Here is a 15,761-nt window from a genome sequence, read left to right as displayed (position 1 = left end):
TGTCTCTAGTGACTCTCAAAACTCCTAGATTAACAGGCTTATATGTAGCAACACATACACGTACGCCTATAGGAGGAGTTTGTGCTCATGCCATCAAAGTACAGGGGTCTATCGGGTTCCATCCTGACCACTCTAAATAGTGTCAAAGGCTCGACGGCGATTAAACCAAAGATTCAAATTTGTGCTCGCCTAATGGGGTTGGGGGTGGGGGTGTGGGTGGGTGGGGGGGGGGGGGGGGGAGGGGTTATGAATTAGACCACTTAAAAACTAAGATCTATCTAGATGTGCACTAAGTTTTCTAAGTGCTGCTATCTCGAACGCAAGAGTTTCATATCAATAGACCTTCCTCTTGGCATTGTTAATCATTTCTTTTGTCCTACATACGACTTCATAGGAAGCAAAGCTAGGGTTATTGTCACCTACTGTTATCGTTTTATATTTTTCTACCTTTGCACATACGGTATTTACGTTTATCGCTACCATTTTTGTTTTAGTCAAAACATGATAAAACCTGAAAAATGAACCTCGGTAACCGATATCTTCTGATTTTGCTTTCATCCCTAGTTATTGTTTCAGTAGCCCATTTTTTCTTTGAACTGTTACATACATGCTACCCCCGGCCACATGTCAGCCTCACTATTTTTCTTCCCTTATGATTTTGTTGGCTAGGCCAATGGTTCATGGAATTTCGTCCAGATGGAAGATATTGAGATATGGACGGATTTGGACATATCAGCTGAGGTAGTAATATATGTGAACAGACCAGCAGGTGGTTTCACCGTAAATCCAATGTACTACTGCCAGAAAACTACAACCGACTACATTCATTAATCATTATATGACAGCATCAACCAGCAGTTTGTTCCGATCGTGGATTATAAGCTGGAACAGTATTTTACGACCAACTACAGTATTTTCCCGGTCGTGGATTATAGGCTGACACCAAACCAGCTAGCAGTAAATAATCCACGATCATTTACGACGAAACGAACAGACTGCAGACCGACCCTCTCCAATGTGCCAATGTCAAGCAACTACAACCGACTACATCCATTATATAATAGCATCAACCAAACTGACCCTGACATTTCCAATTTTCCACCATCACCGTTGTGCTCCAGTGATAGCAGCTGCTTGTCGCAATCGTCCTATGAACGTCAGTTGACAAAAGATTGACTAAACAACACAATCGTCCTATGAATGTCAGTTGAGAGAAGATTAACTAAACAATCTGCTGGGTTGCACGTGCCGTGCGAAATCAATGTATCCCAAAAGAAGCACGCCTGGTGATGATGGCAGGATGACACAGGACCATAGCATCTGCCAATAACCAGTCAGAAGGCTTATGCTGTCTGCTTGGTCAGAAGGTGCCTTTTCTACAATATACTCTATCAGTCGTGGTAATTATGATTTCTGTAACTCCATCTGTTCGGTCAGAAGGCGCCTTTTCTACAACGGTGGCTCCAGAAAGGAAAGCTGTACAGCTACTAAGAATTTTTTGGTACAGAGTAATGCTATCAGAGGAACTCCTTGAGCCAACGAGGCTGTTGAGTTCATGAGCTAACTTGGTAACATGCTCCTCCTTCAGCCTATCCGCGTTGCGACTCAGCAGATTGAGCCACGACATGGAGGAGATGTTGCATATCTTGCCCTCCTGGAAGCTGCTGACGCAGGAGATCGCCGCCAATGTGTCTCCCTGCATCAGTTTTAGGCAGAATCTTTCCATTATGACAGGGGTGGGCGGGACACGGCTGTGATGACACAGGTAGTGCCACAGATCATCCAACAGCTGTTCCTGAATAGTGATGAAGAACTAGGGGTGAGACACATGAATTGTTCCACCAAGTAGCTGGACATGAACACAATGTTTCTGCTCCTACAAGTGATAGTTGCTAATGTAAGTACCTTTCCATGCCTATAAGCGTCAAGTACCATACGGAGGTGTCTTCGCTCATCGAAATGGTACCCGTTCAATAACATCTGGCGAAACGCATACTCAAAGTCATTCCACCTTTTTGCTGCAGCACTGGCCTCCATGAAAGTATTGAAGGTAAACTTGTCAGCAGTTGCCACTTGACTAGAATCCGCTTTACTCCTTATCCTGCAATTCAGAATATCATGGAGCAGATCTTTCGCGTCTTCAAGCATTCCATGTTTAATGTATGACTTCAGCATGATGTTGCAAGTCACATTATTAGGTGAACAGTAGTTGCACATGTGGTTTAATATGTATTTAGCATTTTCCATGCCACCATTGTCTATGCAAGTCTGAATGAGTCCTGTGTAGGTAACAACCAGCGGTTTGTTGGCAACCTTGCATATCTTCTCAACCTGCAATGTAGTTGTCATCGGACAGAAGTTAGTGAGGCGAAACAAGCAATCTGAAGGCATGAAACAACAACAGACAGATGGCTCTGGATTTGCAAGTTTTCTCAAATCAAAAGCTCTGCAATGAAAACTGTAGGTTCAGAATAGGTTCAGAGCCTAATTCCAGCCTTATCTTACACATATCTAAAGTAATAGCTCAGAACACCTCTACAGTACAAGTATGGTTTCTGCAATCTTGCTTATGCATCATCTATCAACAGTCTTCCTTTGTGTAGGCACAGATGCCTTGAAACACTATATCTTCTATTCGCTCGACAACCAAGATTAAAGATAAGCGTTTAAATCTATCGATTGCAGAAAATAGTGTATTATAAAATTATGAAAAATATATTCAGGCCAACACAATATAGCTCATTGATCCTAAACCTTGCAGTTTAAGTAGTTATCCTTCAGTGTGCCCAATACAGAATGGCCATAGCAAGATTCAATTTCCGTGTCAACATAAGCTATATATGTTGCACATATTAACTACATTTTGTTAAGTACAAACCTGGAGAAGTGCTTCTTTGCACCGTCCTCCACTGCAAAGGCATCGAGCTAGGTCATAGTACAGACTAGCAGAACCAACAATTCCACGACTTTCCATATCCTTCACAGCCATTACTGCTTCATCAATCTTTCCTTCTCTCCAAAGTGCATTTACAAGAACTACAGACAGTAGCGGGTCAGATATGTCAATTATACTTAACATAATCAAGTTAAAGTTGTAGGAAGTACCTTTATAGTTCAGAGCACCATGTATTGATGATTTCTCCACCTTATTGAAGAACTCATAAACCAAATTGTACTTTCCACAGACAAGCATCACCTGCAGTGCCAGAAAGTTAGAATAGACTGAGAAGGGATTATGCCACATAAAAAGCAATGCAAAAAAATATTGAAAGTATAATGCTACTGTGAAAAACAGACGAGATAAGTGGAGAACAAATAACATGAATCAATGCATTTCAATCGGAATGAGCTGCTCAATTATCGTCAGACAATAATGAAAGGTTTGCAGAAGCATCAATCAGGACCACCATAGCTGGGTCTGAGATGGAGTGCACGAGAACTGTGTCACATACTCACATGCAACATCAAGATTAACGTACCTCCATAACAAGACCATATGTTGAATTTGTTGGACGAATGTTCTTCTCTTTCAACTGTTGCAGTACCCAAAATGCCCCTTCCCATTGCTTTTGTTGCACACAAGCATTCAAAACCTGCAAAGAGGTAAAAGTAGTTATGTGCTACTGAAGACCAAGTGACCAAAATATTTGAAGATTCTTGTTTCTTGGTCTATACAATCCAGTTCGGCAGTTCCACATGAAATTTGCTACAGATATTACTCACTGCATTGTATACAATGAGGTCTGGTTCCAAGCGAGGATCCCAATTCTGAAGAGGGCTCAATTTGAACTTCTTCCTAGGAGGAGAACGCATGCAATCAATCACATCAAATAGTTCTTTCACAAGACCAGCTTGCCCAAGAGTAACAGCAATACAATGATAAGCTGCCATGTCAGGATAAGATGACAATTGGTTCTGCAAATGACATATGAATAAGGTCAGATTAGGTTTACATAACCATAAGACAAAGATGAGAACTAGTTGTACCTGCATGCTGTAAAATACATTCAATGCCTCGAGCGGTCTCTTTGCCTTCCCTAAAACATCGAGAACTGTTGTGTAAATATACCTGCATCAGATAGATAACATTATGAACATAGCATGCATTTTTAAGCTAGAATGTGTGACATCTAAGAAGAGTGTAGCGATATATGAGTAGACAATTACTTAACCTGCTCTTGTAGGATTTGAACCTTTCACGTGACTGAAGCCATTCAACAACTTGCAAAACACGTTTCCAATTTCCATATCGCCCCAACATTTGAACGATCCTTAGGATAGAGTGATCAGAGAATTTGATTTTTGCATCATGAATCATTTTAGAGAATTTCCACTCTGGAGTGTTTACATCTGTAGCATTGAGCCTTCGAAAAATAAATAACCATAAGGATTGATGGAACCTCAGTAAGTTCATTGGTGTCATTTCAATGGGAAAAAAATTCCAAGTCGAGCAGCATGATCATATCTTTAGTGTGAATGATGATGGTAGATACAAGGAGCAGTTTGTAGGTAAATTGGATGAAAGTTGGGCAATTGCAAAGAAAAATGATGCTCATGCTAAGATTACATTGAAGCACCATGAAGGCCCAACTTTTCAAAAATAGAGAAGAGTACTATGTCAGACTTAAACCAGGATAACTCGAGCATTTCAACATAATAATCAAGTATATAGAAGACTTACCGACTAGCTAACTTCTGGATTCTCTCTTCCATTTCCATTCGAAGGATCCGTGGCCTATTCCTGACATCAGTAAATACCTCAAAAGTTTTGAAAGCAGCTCTATCATCAAAATCTGTAGCTTCCGCATCCCGCCTAACAAATTTCCCCATTTTAACATTTGCTCCTCTATGCAATTGAACCGTTCTAGGTTCATCACTCTCCAAATTATCACTTGAATGGCTATCATGCTCAGGCGTTGCCTGTGTACTCCTATAAATTTTGCTTACAGTAGACTTCTTACAGTCTATGTCAATCTCTCCAAGCCTGCGCACTACAAAGTTTCTCCCTAAGCTCTCCACTCTTTGCCGGTTTCTTTGAATGTTACTGTCGGCGTTGACCTCAGTATTGGAAAATGTCTCTCCAGGATATTTTAAGTCTATACTACTACTTGTCCTAGTATAGTCATGTTTTCCCATTTGAACCTTGGCATTCTTTGATGAAATGCTGCTATTCGGAAGGGCAGAAGTCCCAGATGGAGTATACGTTGCTCGCCCTTGTAAATCGTTCCCTGCAACTGACTGAGCCTGTCTGTTCCTCACCAACTGATGAACAGACATACTACCCCTAGTATCTTTAGCCTTCACAGGTGATGAGAACTGCTCATTGCCTCCATTTCCTGTCGTGTCACCACGAATAATTCTTCTCTGTACATAGCCTTCAACCTCTCCTTGCCCACGACGGCTATTTTTTACATGTCCCATTGCTCTTTTATCCACAAATTCCATAACATCCTTCTGATTCTCATCCTTCGCCAAGTCCCTCCAAGGCCCCTGATTCCTTTCAAATGGTTTATTCCTTGCATCACCAGACCTCCTATTCGTTCGTCGGTCATCACCCGCGAACCTTCTCCTCGAGCTCCGGCCATCCGAATCGGTGCCATGTAAATTCTTGCTCCTGTCCAACTTCACCGACTCCATGATTTTCACATAGTCAGTGAAAGTCGGGCTGAACGTCAGCTCCTTCTCGATGTGCCGAAGCTCCGACTGACCCAGCGCCGACCTCACCACCAGCCACAGCACCGTCACTTCTAGAATCAAGAACCCGGCCTCTCTTCCTCGCCAAACCCCAGCGCAGTGGCAACATGGAGACGCTCCTCTCAGGAACCAAGAACCCGCGGCCATGGCACGAATTAGGCTGCGGAGCTGGGGAGGAGAGCCCCGCAGCCACCCAAACTGAGCAGTCCCATGCTAGCATTCGGTGGCGCCACCATTCGCCTCCTCCGGAGTTGCGCCCACTACTGCATTGCTTATTGGCTTACTGCAGAAAAAGGTTCTTGCTTATTGGCTTATATTGCAGAAAAGGTTCTAACCAAGAAACTTAGCAGGCCAGAACGGTCAGGCAGGAATTCTAAGGCTCGAGCAATCGGAAGAAGCGCGTGTACCTCCGGCGTTATCTCCTCCTGTCTTGCGTCCTCGTCTGAGGAAGACTGTACTAAGAAGTCGGGAAGATTTGGGCCCCGTTTGTATCCCTGTGGATTCTGAAAATCGAGATAAAAAATCACGGCGCTTCCAAAAGGGAGGGATAAAGAGCGAGATAAGAAAAAAAAATAAGAAGCAGATTCTTGAAATCTCCGAATCCCTCTCCTACCGGATAAACAAGCTTCTCTACTCCTACCGTTTCTTCTCGGCAGCGTCCCGACGCCACCGACCCGCGCGTGCCGCAACGCTGGCTCAACCTCGCCGCCGCGAGCTGCTCCAGTGCCTCCTCCGCCCCGCCCGCGTGCACCGACGCCCCGCGCCGCTGCCTCCGGCCGTCGACACGAGCCGCTGCCGCCACCGTCTCCCTTGCACCCCTGCACAGGCGCCGCTACTGCCGCTCTCCCTTGTGCGCCTTACCACTGCGCCCGTGCGCTGCTGCCTGCTGTAACCACCAGCTGTGCTCGGACCTCGGAGAGAGCAGGATGAGTCCCGAGATTGCAGAGAGAAGGAAGGAGGGATAGAAGTAGAACGGGGAGAGATAAGTCTGAGAAATTGGATTTATGTTTTTTTTATGTCTGCATACTATATATTACTCACCCTTTATCTAAAATTATAATTTTTTTAGAGAGTCAAAGATATCAAGTTTGGTCAAGATTTTATAAAAAAATTATAAATATTTTTTGACTTAGGTAAATCAAGCTTTAATAGAAAGCTTAGTGGAGATAGAAAAGATGTACTATGACAATACAATTAAAGAAGATGTAATGATACTTAGTTGGTATCATAAATATTATTATTTTATTATATAAATTTGATCAAGCTTGGGATGCAAGTTTTGATTCTCTAAGAAAGTTAAAATTATTTATAATTTAGGATGGATGGAGTATTTAAAAACTACATCATTTATGTAAATTGTGTTACTAGGAATTGATTTACAGATTGATGGCAAGATCAAGCGCATTACAGATAATGCACCCTTTAACAAGTCATAATCTTAGTCTTACATAATGACTCGAACGCAGTCGCCTAGCGGGGCCGGGTTGCGGGTGACGCGGCGAGGTGGCGAGCCACCCCCCGGCGGCGGTGGGGGCGGGGCGAGGACAAGTGACATGTTCGTTTAGCTTATAAGCCGTACTTTTTCAGCCAACGAACAATATTTTTCTCTCACAACAAATCAGTCAACAATACTTTTAGCCATGGCTTATCAGCCAAGCGAACAGGGCAGAGGTTCGTCGCCGGCGACCTTCCTTATCTTTAGGGGGGGTGGGGTCGAGTAGGTAGGGGCGGACAGGTGGGCCGACCGGCTGACGGCGAGGCAGCCGTGGTCAGGGCGGCGGGGGAGAAGGCGGGGTGGGGAAGGTAGGGTGTCGGCGAGCGAGAAGAAGGTGGGGAGAGGCACTGCGGAGAGACGAGGAGGAGTCACTATGGAGAAGGTGATCTCCATCAGTCATGTGCTGAGGAGATAGACCCATAATCTTACGCTAGAATCTAGAAATTCAAACAACCTAGATTTTGTATCATTCGCAGTCCAAATTCTACAATCCATGCCTAGAATCTGTAAATTCCTATAACGGAAATGTTGTGCCAAGGGGGGTCGGATCGTCCGGACGCTCCCCTTCGCTGGCCGTGACACCAGCCCAACGGCCAAACAGCCGTATCCCCTCCAACACTTGGACGCTTCCGTTCTCCAGAAGGCTTCCAACACTCGACGCTTCCGTTCTGCAACGCCGTGACCAGCATCTCCACCGCGCCCGAGCGTGGCCGCCCGCCTTCCTCCATCTCCATCGCAGCCTACCACGGCTGCCCACCTTCCTCCATCTCTGCTGCGCCTCCTGTCCATTGCGGCCTTCTCCAGCGCGCGGACGGCCTTCTCCACCGGAGTGGTGACAGCTCGTTAGATCCGTCGCGGCCTTCTCCAGCGCACGGACGCCCTTCTCCACCGGAGCGGTGACAGCTCGCTAGATCCGTCGTGGCCTTCTTTATCGGAGCGGCAAGCTCTACGCCATCGGCGAGCTCTACACCGGTGAACGCCACACACCGACGAGCCTCCATTCCCAAGGAGCAAGGAGATGTTGCGCTGAAAGTGCATGTTGCGAATATATGTTTCAGATGTTTCACAGGTTGCAAGTGTTTCGTATCGGTATTGCAAGAGTAGATTGGGATGTTGTAAAAATAGATCGAGATGTTGTATATGTTGCAATGGCTATGCGCGTATGTTTTAAATGTATGTTTCTAATGTTTCATCTGTATTAGACGTATGTTGCAAGTGTTTTTATCTGGATGTTGCAAATACATACATGTTGTAAGCGTATGTTTCAAGTGTTTCATGTATTTTATATATCTATTGTAAGTGTTTCATATGAATTTAGGTTTAAGGGCCATTTATATATGTTAGTGCCTATTGGCCCGTGGGCTGGATATCAATTACGAGTTTATATATTGCCAGTGAATGTTGCACACCAGTAGTGACGTTTTTTAAATCCGTCATGGATTACAAGGTTTTTTAGTGGTTTCAGATATATGTTTCAAGTGTTTCATCTGTCTTCTTTTGTATGTTGCAACTGCTGTATATGGATGTTTTAAAAGTATATCAGTATTGCACATGGGATGTGCGTGGGAAGCGGCGGCGGTGCGGGCGACGTCCATGGTGAACAAGCCCGCTGTTGGGGCGCTCGCTCGCAAGCCCGACGCACTGGGGTGCTCGCTTACTCGTTGAGCGAGTACCGTCTGACGCTGGCGCCCCGGATCGGACGTCCGGGAGCTAGCAAGTCCATAACCAATCCAGACAAGCCCTTGGATTGACAAAAGATATTTTACAGACGGGCCATTGCGGATTAGGCAGAAGAACGAAAGAACTGAAAGAAGGGAGAAGCAAACTTTAGTCTGGGTTGGGCCATTTTGTTGGTTTGAACCCTGCTTTACACAATTCTTGTCCACGGACTACTAGTTAATTAATGTTCTGTTGTTTAAGCTTCCTGTTGATGATCGTGGACTCTAGTTTGCAGCAGGTTACTATCCACAAACTGAAATAAATACTGTAACAATCACGGGTTAGATTGTTACAAAGCTTGCATTCTGTGATAATTTGCGGTGCATATTCCACGATCTATAAACTAAAATAAATAGAGCCTAAAATAAGATTATTTGATTCACGCTGGACCATAAAACAACACTTGATATACAACTCGGTTAAACAGCAAGCGTGAATCTATAATCTCTGTTATATGGTTGAACAGTAAGTCTAGTCGAGTGTATAGCTATTTTTATTTTGTTTTGTATTGCTTGTGCCTTGAAAAAATAGAGATTTATTCAAATATACTAGTATCTGTCTATTTAGCTGCGTGCTAAAATTTTACCCCGACGGCAGCAGCTTGAGTTTCAACCAAAAAAATAGAGAAAAAATACACCGGCAAAAAAAAGTTAGTCCGAGAGGCTGCAGGCCCTTGAATACCTTATTTAACGGTCTATATTTGTTTTTTTTCAGAGGACTGATCTTCATTAATTAGAAAGCAACATCAGTTGCACTAAATTTACAGCAAAGTTATAAAATATGCCATAGGCATACCATGCCTTGCTAGAAAATCAACAAGTCTATTTTGATCTCTTTGTAAACAAACTCAGCCCCAAAGCTCATTCGCGAGCGCTAGTGTTTCCTATGCTTGGAGGGTTAGGTGGGATCTGTTATCAGATCTCAAATTCAGGGCTTGACAAATTGAATGACAATTAGTTTCGCCGGAGATTTTGATTGTAACTCTGTTGGCTATATTTTATAATAACTCTTCTCAACCAATACATATATTGGTGAAGAATCTAGCAAGGACCTAAAGAGGGGGGTTAATAGGTCTGATTTTTAAAAATTGCAACCTCAAACGAAGCTGCAAGCAGATCGTCGGACAGATGCGCGGACAGAATGCAAGTTTCTACAAATATTTGCTACATTAACTAGATTGAGAAATCACGAAATACGTATAGTGCATTTGTTTTGGTAATATGGTAGATGTTTTTTTTTGTAAACTTGGCCAAAATCAGGTTAATAACTTAACAAAGCTAGAATAGTATCGTGTACTGAGTAGCATCATACTCCCTCCGTTCCAAATTATAAGTCGTTTTGAATATACGGAGTGAGTACTTCTCTGCTGTGAATATACGAAATAGAAAATTCATTAAACAATAGGAGTATTAGAGTATACGACAGACCATTTAAAGTCTTTAAACGCCGTGGCCTGGACGCGCCCTCGCGGTGGCCACATCGGTGAAAAATATTTTGCGCCTTCCGATGGAGCCACGTTGTACGGTCATTCAGGAGCAGAATATCTACCTCCTGTCCGTCCCCTTGTCCTCTCAGACCCTTTCTTATCTGCTCGGTCCTGTCTCAGGGGCGCGGAAGCCCTGGCGGCTCGGCGAAGATGGCGGCGCGGTGGCCTCCTAGCCTGGCCGCGCGCTAGCCCTGGCGCGGCGGTCTCTGGTGTGGCGCCAGGCGCAGGATCACGACTCGGAAGCGCGGGAGCTCCACGCCCTGTGCCACCACGGATCTAGATCAGTTGCTCTCTTTGCATCGCTCCTCTCTGCTCTCTCTTCTCTCCTCTCGCCTCTCTTCTCTCTTCTCTATCTACTTTCCTCTCGTCTTTCTCCTCTCGCCACTTCGTGGGCTGCTTGTCGTGAGCCACGATAGCGTCAACTCTGGCGACGCAGCGTCCGGATCCGGTGCCGCCGCGGCTGGATCTGTTCGTCCCCTCGCTGGAAGAGTTTTTTTCTTTTCAGTGCGTTGGCATCAGCCTCGGCGACGCCGCGTCCGGATCCGGTACTCTCACGACTGGATTTGTTTGTCTAATAGCAGAAAGGTGTTCCTCTCTCCTCTCTCATGTCTCTCTTCTCTCTCCTCTCTCCTTCTCTCTTCTCTCCCCTCTCTCGACACGCCGTGGGCTTCTTGCCATGGGCCACGAGAGTGTCCGCTCCGGCGACACCTAGGCCAGGTCCGTTGCCCCCGCGGCAGGATTCGTTCGTGCCCTCGTTGGGAAAAGTTGTTTTTTTCAAGTGCATTGACATCAGCTCCGGCGACGCCGTGTCCGGATCCGGTACTCTCATGGCTGGATCCATTCGTCCAATAATAGGAAAAGTTTTTTTGCAGGAAGATTTTTTTACAGTGCGTGTCTCCTCTCCAGCGCCAGGGCCTACCGTTGATATGGGTTTGGCGGCCTCCCTTGCTTTGGGGAGACCCGGTGCAGAGGCCCGCCTGCTCCTTCCCTGCTCTATGGCATGACCTGACTGGCGGGGACAGGGGTGCTGCAGGGGGGTGAAAGGTCCTTGTGTGGTTTTGGTAATTGAGTGGCAACCTAGGTGGACTAATTGTGTTTATGTGAGATACACATGTGATTAGTCCACAGGTACATATGTGTGAGCAACATATGCCGTGAAGGTGAAAATGGCTTGGAGATGTTGCAAAGCTCACACATGTGATGATGAAGGAGCTCATTGCAAATGAGACATGACATTGAGTCATGTGATCAAGGTGGAGAAGATCAAGACATAACTTGGCTTGATGGACCGGTTGCAAGCAGTGAAGGGCAAGTCAGAGGCTTTGGAGCGATGGACCAGCGTGGCGGTGAAGCTTGAGCAAGACTTGGCGCCGATGGACGAAGGCAACGGTGAAAAGCGAGTGAAGTCAAGATCGATGAACCAATATGATCACGTGATGATATGAAGTGGATCATATCATTGTTGATCATGTTGGTGCATGTGTTGCATCGACATTGGAGGAGATGGAATAGGAATGCGCAAGGCAAAGGTATAACTTAGGGCATTTTATTTCACCGGTCATAGGTGTGTAGAGAAGTTGATGACCGGGTTTAGGATAGATGGCCATACTATTAAGAGGGACAAACTTGTTTGCATATTAGTCATCTAGTGCCACTCGAGTGATCTAACTTTGCATCGTCGCTAGGATTGAGTGGCGTGGCAAGTTGAGTGGCTAATCCTTTGGGAAATGATTGTGAAAATGCTAACACACATACACATGATGGTGTACACTTGGTGGTGTTGCCACATTTACAAAGGAGATGAAGTTGGAGTTGATGTGGATCAACTCGGCGATGAAACGGAGGCGAGAAGGGTTTGAAACTCCACCGGTGGAGTGTCTGCCCATAGAGTGCGGACAGTCCGATGGTGTCATCGGCTGCCATATTTAGAGAAGATAGGGTCTCACAGAGTGGACCGGACACTGATCATGTGGTGACCAGACGCTGGGGTCCTACGTCCGGTCAGTGGCAGGCCTGAGAGCAGTGCAGCGTCGGTCTTCGACCGGACGCTGGCGCTGGAAGTGACCGGACGCTGGTAGGGTACGTCCGGTCAGGCTGACATACGGTGACGTAGGTGACATAGAAAAGATGGAGAAGGACCGGATGCTGACGCTGTGTTCGATCATGACCGACCGGACGTGTCCGGTCGTGACTGGTACCTTACTGGAAACGACCGGACGCTGGGGTTACTGCGTCCGGTTAGTTTAAGCAGCTGCGTCCGATCATCACTTGACCATTGAGATCAAGTGACTGAGGTTGAATGGAGGCGACACGTGGCGAGCATCCGTTGATCGGACGCTAAAGTCCTGCATCCGGTCGATATGACCGGAGCGTCCGGTCGTCCTGAGTATTGCCTAGTGAAGGGGTAATGGCTATTTTAGCCCGTAGGGCTATAAATAGAAGGGATCTCAGCCTTGGGCCGGTAGCTGAGCACACTAGAGCCTTGGTGTCTTGTATAGTAGTGCTTGGGAGCCCTCCATCTCACATATGCTTGATAGTGATCATTCGATTGTATGAGAGAGCGATTCTAGTGCTATTGCATCGTGAGGTTGCATCAAGTGGCACTAGGTGATCGAGTTGCAAGCTGGTGGTGCTTGTTACTCTTGAAGGTTGCCACCTCCTAGATGGCTTGGTGGTGGTCTCCTGTTGAAGCTCAGCAAGAAGCTTATGCTGGTGCTCCGGAGAAGAGCTTAGTGAGGGGCATTATGCTCGCCCCGCGGGAGCCGCGAAGAGCAACTCTAGTTGAGCGTGTCATTGAGCTACCCTCACTTTCAGGGTAGGTTCTTGCGGTGCCCGACGTGCGGGCTTGGTGGGTGGTGCCAATTAGCCTGCCTGAACCACCAAGTAAGCGGTCGACACAACGGGGACTAGTGTGTTGGCAAGCACGTGAACCTCGGGAGAAAAATCACCATGTCAACCTTGTTCTCCCCATTGGTTTGCATCCTCGTTACACAAGCTTGTAATTACTTTTGCATACATTGTGCTTATGTAGTTGCTCTTATAATTAGTTAGCTTGTGTAGCTTACTAGTTATCCTTCTTGCTTATGTAGCATAGAAGTAGCTCCCTTGCGTGGCTAATTTGTTTTGTGTGACTTTGTTAGTCACATTGCTTAGTTTGTGTAGCTAAGTAATTGCGCTCTCTAATTTGGCATTGGTTGCCTTGTTATTGAGCATTGTTAAGTGAGCATTAGGTGGCTTTGTGCTTTTGCTTACTAGCATGTGTAGGAGCTCCCTTGTTGCTTAAAGTACTAGTGGCATAGGTTTGTGTGACCTTGCTTCTAGAATTGGTTAGGTGAGCTCTAGCTAGCCCGGCACCTTTGTTGCTTAATTAGTATCTTTAGAAGGTGCTAGAGAACATAGATAGAGGGGTGTAGTCTTGGCTAGACCTGATAGTTTTAATTCCACACTTGTTTCGGTTAGCTGACGCGATTAATTTTAGAAAGGACTATTCACCCCCCCTCTAGTCCGCCATCTCGACCTTACAAATGGTATCAAGAGCCAGGTCTCTCATTTGTGGTCTTCACCGACCTGAGAGGATGGTGGCTTATGGGCTAGATGTTGATTGTCCACACATTTTTTATGGCACACACTTTACACGATGAAAAAATTGGATGATATGCAATTTTAAGTTTATTTGCCCTTAAATGTGGTGGATGGTAGATGTAGGCTTTTCTCATATGTTGGATGAAGATAATCTAACTCAAGCACAAGAAAAATGCCTAGATCTCGACATCCAATCTACTAACATCATGTATAGATCTTTGCATGATTGTATATTTGGAGAGATCATTGACATGAAGACCGCCCATGAGATTTGGAGTTATCTAAATGAGAAGTATGGGACTGGTCTCCAATGATGAAGATGAGCCCAAGAAGGAGGCGCATGAGTGTGTTGAGCATGACCATAATTCGGTGATTGTGGAAGATTGCTCCACCTCATGGTCAAGTGATGATGATAATGATCATATCACAAGATCACTTGACAAGATTGATGATGATGCCACAAGTGATGCCAATGATGATGCTACTCCATGCACACTTGATGGTGATAATGATGGATCATGCTCGGGCTATGAGAGTGATGTTTCTTCAAGCTCTCCAACTACATCACATTGCTTCATGTCACAAGGTGACACTAAGGTATCTAATGCAAATGTGATTGATCTTGATTCATATGAGGAGCTTCTAGATAGATATGGTTGCATGATCAAAGCTTTAGAAAAAGAGATGGCTAAAACCGAGAAATTGAAAAATAAAAACTCTTTTCTAAAGAACACATGTGAACAACAAAAGCATCTACTTTATGTTACTACTTGTTCACATGAGGAGCTAAAATTGGCTCATGAGGAACTTAGTGTTGCTCATGATAACTTGGTACAAGACCATGCTTTTCTCACTAAGGAGATTTCTAATGGAAAAACTAAAACTAGTGAGAGCTCATCACATGGGTCAATTGATCAATCACATATTATTGCTAACCCTTGTGATGTAGGCAAGAAGCATGTATCCACCTCTTGTGATGACTTATTAGATATGCTATGCTCTTCACATATAGATGCTTGTTCTACTTTTATATCTTGTAAGACTAACCTTTTGAAGGAGAACAATGAGCTCAAAAATAAAGTGAAGAATTTGAGCAATAAGTTAGAGAGGTGCTACAACTCAAAAGTCACCTTTGAGCACATGTTGAAGACTCAAAGAAACTATGGTGACAAGTGTGGCCTTGGCTTCAAGAAGAAGATGACAAATGGCGAAATAAAGAGAGAAAGAAAGATGAAGATGCTACAACAAAGAAAGCTCTCTCATACCATGTGCTACCGGTGTCATGAAGCGGGACACTTTACAAGTGGTTGCCCTAACATTGAGAAGCTCAAGAAGATAAAAGAAGAAGAGAGGCTCAAGCATGTGAAGTGCTTCAAGTGCCGCACTTGGGGTCACCTTACCTCAATGTGCCCAACCAAGCAATTGGTGAAGCAACTAAAAGAGCCTCAACCAAAGCCACAAGTTGAGCAAGAGAAGACACCCCAAGAGCAAATCAAGATCAACCATGAAGATGGTGGTGATTTGATGAATAAAGAAGAAGAAAACAAGAAGGGATGAAAAGGCAAGGCATCCAATGCAAACTCAAGATGCCAAGATGATGAGCAAGAATAAAGATGAGAAGAAAGATTATGCTCACATCAAGTGCTTCAAGTGTGGAAGTACAGGGACACTTTGCCTCTAAGTGTCCTACCAAGCTTGAGAAGAAGGCTCAAGCAATCCATGAGAGGCAAGGCAATGAGAAGCACCATATGAGCAAGGAAGAGAAGGCTCAATCAAAGAGAAAGT

General features: G+C 45.0%; 1 protein-coding gene across 1 annotated transcript; it reads right to left on the bottom strand.

The window, feature by feature from the left end:
* Positions 1-798: 798 nt before the first annotated feature.
* LOC136456367 (pentatricopeptide repeat-containing protein At1g30610, chloroplastic-like) lies at positions 799-6,673 on the bottom strand. Its single transcript, XM_066456202.1, is given in 13 exon segments — positions 799-1,795; positions 1,906-2,331; positions 2,879-3,036; positions 3,106-3,196; positions 3,480-3,593; positions 3,724-3,915; positions 3,988-4,069; positions 4,173-4,364; positions 4,682-5,703; positions 5,705-5,860; positions 5,862-5,977; positions 6,102-6,197; positions 6,308-6,673. Coding segments are annotated over 11 exon segments (2,937 nt in total). The 5' UTR covers positions 5,931-5,977; positions 6,102-6,197; positions 6,308-6,673; the 3' UTR covers positions 799-1,360.
* Positions 6,674-15,761: the final 9,088 nt, after the last annotated feature.

This window comes from Miscanthus floridulus, chromosome 6, assembly GCF_019320115.1.
Source record: "Miscanthus floridulus cultivar M001 chromosome 6, ASM1932011v1, whole genome shotgun sequence".
NCBI lineage: Eukaryota > Viridiplantae > Streptophyta > Magnoliopsida > Poales > Poaceae > Miscanthus > Miscanthus floridulus.
Note: the sequence above shows the minus strand (reverse complement) of the source record. Positions and strands in the feature narration are given on the sequence as shown.